The 6748-nt window shown below is 31.8% G+C and overlaps 1 protein-coding gene across 1 annotated transcript in view; it reads right to left on the bottom strand.

The window, feature by feature from the left end:
- Positions 1-5619: 5619 nt before the first annotated feature.
- Positions 5620-6748, bottom strand: part of Pof1b (POF1B actin binding protein) — a 66494-nt gene continuing 65365 nt past the window's right edge. Inside the window, exon 15 of the mRNA XM_005328841.2 lies at positions 5620-5764. Coding sequence (XP_005328898.1) covers positions 5620-5764 — 145 coding nt within the window. The remainder of the gene's footprint in view (positions 5765-6748) is intronic.

The following is a 6748-nucleotide window of genomic DNA, read 5'->3' as shown; positions in this document are numbered from 1 at the left end:
TATGGTGGGATGAGAAGCCAACAACATCTCATTGTCTACAAGGGATAGATACAAGTAGATTACTAAATCTATCATATAATGATGTTGGCTATCATAATTATGTCAGAGTAATTCTAGTTTTTCTTTGTGGACTAAAAGTAGTATCTCTTATTATAGAGTAAATATTGCTAAATATTTTTATTAAGGAAGATGTGTTTAATATATTATTTATTTTTAGTTTTCCTGTTTACTCTTTATCTTCAGATGAACATTAAATACTTTGCATTTTTGATTACAAAAAATGTACAATGGAAATCCAATAAATTTAGTAATTATATGTGATGGGAAAGTTGTACTATTTGAGGAAATATTTTCAAAACATCATTTACTTTGAAAAGAAACATTTATCTTTGTAGATTGCAATAATGATAAAGAAGTGTGAGGATGGCTTAGGTAAGGATCTAAATTGTGTAGTGAGATACAATTTTTACAAAAGATTTATTTTGTTCATTTGGTACTGTCCACATTAAGAAAAAGTAATACGATTAAAACCTCATTATAAAGATGGGATGAATGCATTATGGAATTATGTTTGAAACAAGTACTTAGAAAACGCTATTTATATGGAAGAAAGTCTAATTTGAAACAGAAATCTGCATCAACTGGAGGTCAAATTATGTTGAAGTACCATCATTACTAGTTCACATTAGGAAGTCCTTTTGGTGTGTGTGTGTGTGTGTGTGTGTGTGTGTGTGTGTGTGTGTGTGTGTGTTAATTAGAGTGGTGCTTATTAGTTCCCACATAAGTATTCATTCACATGAGAATAACTTCCTGACAAAAATATACAGCTAAGTTAAAAAGCCTTCCTACACATTTCCTACTTGAACTTTCACAAATACTTAACACATTTTAGATACAAACAAATTACTTTATATGTTATTGTACAGGTTCCATTTTATTTGATAAATCTAAAGTGAAAACATTCTGAAATAGATATTAGGTAAACAAACATTCCTCACCTGCCATCTTTGTAATTTTCATAAATAATTTGTTTAAAACCAGTGAGTAGAAAAGATATAATTACTCTTTCCATCGATAATAATCACAAATGAAAGATATATTTAATATATGTGCATATATTTATATATTTGAATATTCATACATGTATTTAAATATATAGAAGAACTCTCCATAGTATTAATTTTTCATTAGTTTTTTAAAATAATTGAGTATAATAAGGACCTTAATATGATCCATATTCACTATCCATGGGTCAAGTGGGCCAAGAAACTGTGGACTTCTTAATTGCTTTCAAATTTTGAATACTGTTAGTTTTCAATATTTTAGAAAAATCACACCTGTACTCATTTTCATACAGTAATGGTGGCAGTTTTCTATCAGGCTTATAAAGTTTCTTCCCCTTATATCACTTATAGTGGGTGCCTAACTATATATCTTTATTATGGTTACATATATGAGCAGTTAGCAGAGGAGAAACTCCTCTGTTTCTACTACACCAAGCAAAAAATGTAAGACTAAGGTTATCTATCACAAAATATTGATAAAATAGGAATTGAATCAATTCAATGGAGCCTAACATTTTGGCAAAGCATTACATAATATAAATGAGTCTTTTTACCTGCATAATAAGACCTATTTGTATATTTCTATAAAAGAATTTTGAAAACATTTTTCTCATTTATAGTTTCCATTAGCATATAGTGCATCATCTGTACTTATCATAATAGTTTCTTAGTAATTACAAAGAATCACATGATTTTATATAGATATTTTCAGACAGTTCAGTGCAAAAGTTCATTTACATGTAACTCAAATTATTTGTTGCCTTATTACAAACACAACGACTTTTAGTAACTCTTAACTTTAGCCAAACAAGTTGAAATTAAGACATTTCATTCTTACCTTGTAATGTATTTAAAAATTCTTTTGTTCACTTTGTAAGGAAGGTCATCAAGAGTACAATTAATTAAACAAACTTAAAGTACATTACTATAAAATATTTTCCCAAGAAGTATTCACCATCAAATATTTGTTGCTATATTATTCTATATGCTTTTATATATATATGCATTACTTCAATATAATATTTGTATACCACTATGAAAAACTACAACTTCTTTTGGACCACTAATATAATAGAGTATTACATATTTTAAGGAAGTGAGTGGGCCTCATTTGGGAAGGAAATGCTTTGAAAGAAAATTTTCAAGGCACAAAAGGATATGTACTAGGAACTGTGTAGCATACTGTACAATTAAATAGGTTTACTTATTTAAAAAGATATCATCCCACTTCCCTGCTAAATGAAACTAACTATTAACTTTGGTTTAGTTATGTTTCCAAGAGGTATAATAGTATGTAATAAAGCATCTCTTTTAGTCATAGGCTTCAAGTGAGAAAACCCAATGTACATTGTATGTATCATGCCCTATAGTCTTTTATTTTAAAAATTCAATTTTTTTGCCTCTTGTTAAAAACAATGTTAACTCTTTTAACAAAATTGTATAATAAGTATTGGAGAAAATATTCTAATGGAATAACATAAAATCTCTAACTCAACAAATTAGTTAACCACCTAAGATGTACCATATTTTTAAAAAATAGCTGGTTATGTTCTACAGTGTCTGCAATGGAAATTCAAACAAACAAGTTCCCTCTTTTAGTTTGTATGCTGCTACATTGCAGCCACAAATAGAAAGGATTGATATTTCATAAATGGCTGGAGAAACTCATCTGTAGAATTAAGTCATTCCATTAGATTCATTGGTTAGTAGCATGGTTCAAAATTTTGATTGGCCTTTAGTGAAGGAAAAAGAAATTAAAATACTAATATAGACAGAGAAAACTTCCTTTGAGATGTAATACTTTAAAGTTGTTTCCATTCATGGCTAGAAAAGAAAAAAAAAAGTTATCTTACAGTGGGTCATAATTAAAACATTATTATTATTGTATGCTTACAATTATGAAAATTATTTAAGTTGATATGTATAAAACCACTGGAAACACATTGTACAATTGTAGTTCTCTTTTATATGGTATTAATTGAAACAAAGACCTGTGTTTTGACTTTAGTGAACTTATAGTTTTCAAATGATTTTAATTAGGGAACAGGGAAGATTGAGTTGATTTCTTCCATAGTTCATATTTATAGTTTAGATATATGCTCAAAGGTTTCAGTTAATAAATATGGATCTATCGTCTGAACTTGAACTTCTTACCAGTCTCTACAGCCTTTTCAGATATCGACTTTAATGTTTATTGCTTTATGTTTTGATGTAGAGGGATGAAATGGCTACTATGCTCAACTTTTTATTTGGCAAGTCCTCACACTGTTGTCACCTATGGACACGTGGTTATTAACAATTGTTTCCACTTTGAGCATGAAATTATGTGAGTGACAATTTTAAATCCTATTGTTGACATTTTTTGCTAATCATATATATGGTTCTTGGGTCATCAAGTATACTTTATCAGTTCATAATTAGCAATAAGTAATTCTCAACTAATTAATGACTAAGTAAAATAACATTTCAAAGATTGGATTATTCAGGTATATTTATATGGGGTTATTAAATATTGGTTGTTTTCACTAATGATAGATAACCATATGTACAAGACTGATGGCTTGATTATATAGTTAAAGGATGGTTTCAGAACTAAAAACTAAACTTTGAGTTACTCAAATAATTGAGCTTGTTCTGGGTTTGTAGCTCAGTGCCTTGCATGTATGAGGCACTGGGTTCAATCCTCAGCACCAAGTAAAAATAAATAAAAAATAAAATAAAGACATTGTGTCCATCTGCAACTAAAATATTAAAAATATATTTGAGCCAGACACAGTGGTGCATGCCTGTAATCCCAGCAGCTCTGGAGGCTGAGACAGGAGGATTGTGAGTTCAAATCTAGCCTCAGCAATAGCAAGGTGCTAAGCAATTCAATGAGACTGTCTCTAAATAAAAAACAAAATAGGGCTGGGGATGTGGCTCAGTGGTTGAATGCCCCTGAGTTCAATCCCTAGTACCCCCCGAAAATTATATGTATATATACATTATTTGTTTAACCAAAAGATGTTTAACCAAAAGATGTTTGATGGTAAGGTTAGTTATTTGACAGATAATTTTGTTAATAATACATCTGAAATATTTTATTAATAATACATCTGAAATATAATTTTAATTTCTTCAAAAGGTTCTGCAAAATATTTATTTTTATGTTTATCTATTGCTTGTCACAGTGTATTTACTGACATATTGCAAACATGTAGAAAAGTACAACTAAATGAATTTTCCCAAACTGAACACACATATACCATCATCATACAACTCATAAAACAGCACATTATTAGTAACTAGGTGGTCTCTTTATAGTCCTCTGCCTACTTCCCAATAATAATCACTTCTTGACTTTAATGACCTATGGATTAACTCTTCCTGATTTTAGTACCTAAGCATTGGATAGCTGGGGAATTTTAACAAGAATTTTTACAATGTTTTACAATGGATTATGTATAGTTTGAGAGCTGGCATTCTCAACCTTTTTCCTGTCCGTTGCACCTACAGGATATCACACATTCCTATGCTCAGTGGATTATTATTAGAATTATTAGAGTGTAGGAGTATATAATTAGAGAAAAAAAATGAAGAGTATTTTGTTGTATTAGCAGGGTTTCTCAACTTCATCTCTATGAATATTTTGGGTTGGATAATTCATTGTTGTGAGGAATGGTCCTGCACATTGTAGGATTTAGAAGCACCTTTGGCCTTTGCAAACTTTATACCAATATATAGCCCTGCTTTAGCTGCCAAAATGTCTCTAAACGTTGCTTAATGTGCCCTAGAGGGCAAAATTACCCTTGAATAGAACTACTGTGCTGGGAATATATATTTCCTCCTCTTTTTTTTTTTTTTGTACTGGAGAGTGAATCCAGGGGCACTTAACCACTGAGCCAAATCCCCAACCCTTTTTTATGTTTTAATTAGATACAGGGTCTAGCTGAGTTGCTTAGAGCCTTCCTAAGTTGCTGAGGCTGGCCTTAAACTCATGATCCTCCTGCCTCAGCCTCCCAAGCTCCTGGGAGTACAGACATGCACTACTATGCCTGACTATATTTCCTCTTTGATGATCATTAATTTAAAAGTCAACAAGTCAATCAATAAAAGTTCTAGAGAAGTAGCTATCATTTATCATAAGAAGGTTTTAATAATTAGCCCCTTAGCAATGAATTGAATGATGCGGAGGTCTGTGTTACCTAGTGATTTTGGATGATGTTTTAGAAAGTAGATATTAGACCACATGGCATTTAAATGACTGTTCAGCAGGCTCACTCTACACTGTAGGATGTAAAACTGGAACTGGAAGATCTTACAATCTAGTGATATATATATATGTGTGTGTGTGTGTGTGTGTGTGTGTGTGTGTGTGTGTGTGTGTGTATCTCCTCTTATCTTTCAAAATTCTAATAAAATTCTAACAAAATTTACAGGAGTAAATACCATATTCAAATACACAAAACAGATTCTACTAAAACATGTCTTTACCCCATCCTTTACTCTCCTTCATAATTGTCTAGGATATTTGATATTTTGCCTCAAATGTAAAGGCTGTTAAGAGATAGTCAAATTAGGTATAGAAGCACTCATGTGAACTTACACAAGTCCATTTGTCTTCTGTTTTCTCAATCACAATAGTCTGTGTGTCACTACCTGGTGGTATGTATTCATAGTCATCATACAGGAGGCCTAGGATTGGATATTGTGTCCTGTACCTATACACAGGAAAAAAGTTTACAGTGTATTAGAAAATAACTCATATTTAGTTGCTCCTAGTTTGATTCCCCTTAATAAACCACTTGGCTCTGAATGACTTTTAAATGTTTCAAAGAAAGAATATAAACCACCTCTCAATAGGCAAAGATTTATTACAATTATTTTCCAAAAAACAAAGGGGAGAAACTTTTACCTTTGCCTGTCATGGATCATTGACAGCACAGGAAAATGATTCCAGACAAGGATACAAATGAAGTGTGTCCTATAAATGCCTAGCTCACTGCCTAGAGAGATTTACTTGGTTAAAGGATAGGGAAAACTAACCAAAACATACTTTAGAAATATCACCAAGCAGAGATGACAGAGAGTACAGAACAGGTAGGTTAAGGCAGTCAATTTTTGTTGGCAGATTACCAGAAAATAGAAAGTTATACAGATGGGGAGAGAGGTCAGGAGAGGCTTCCTTATAATTCGTTTGGTGAAGGCCATTCAGTATATGTATGTGAAGACATCATCAATGCCAGGGAAAGACCATTGAAAAGGAGCGGGCTGGAAATCCCTTGAACTTGCACAGGGATAGTCATTTTTGTGTTCCTCTAGCTAGAGAAGAAATAACTTATAATATATGGGACATCCCATAGACAACATAGAAAACTACTGTTTTGATAGGGATATGAATTAGCCTTAAGTACAGGTTGTTCTAACAGTTTAAAAGAATGACTTGAAAGTATTAATCTGTTTCCAAGTAAATTTATCTCAGAATAAAACTTCCAAATATTTTAAGTAATACCAAAAAATCTAGAATACAACAACATAAAACCTTAATATATGGCATCCCATAAAAAATCAGCAGTCAGCCAGGTGCGGGGGTTCATGCCTGTAATCCCAGCGGCTCAGGAGGCTGAGGTAGGAGGATTGTGAGTTCAATGCCAGCCTCAACAAAAGCAAGGCACTAAGCAACTCAATGAGACCCTGTCTGTAAA

This window comes from Ictidomys tridecemlineatus, chromosome X, assembly GCF_052094955.1.
Source record: "Ictidomys tridecemlineatus isolate mIctTri1 chromosome X, mIctTri1.hap1, whole genome shotgun sequence".
In the NCBI taxonomy this organism is placed as follows: Eukaryota; Metazoa; Chordata; class Mammalia; order Rodentia; family Sciuridae; genus Ictidomys; species Ictidomys tridecemlineatus.
This window is presented reverse-complemented; position numbering and strand designations above follow the sequence as displayed.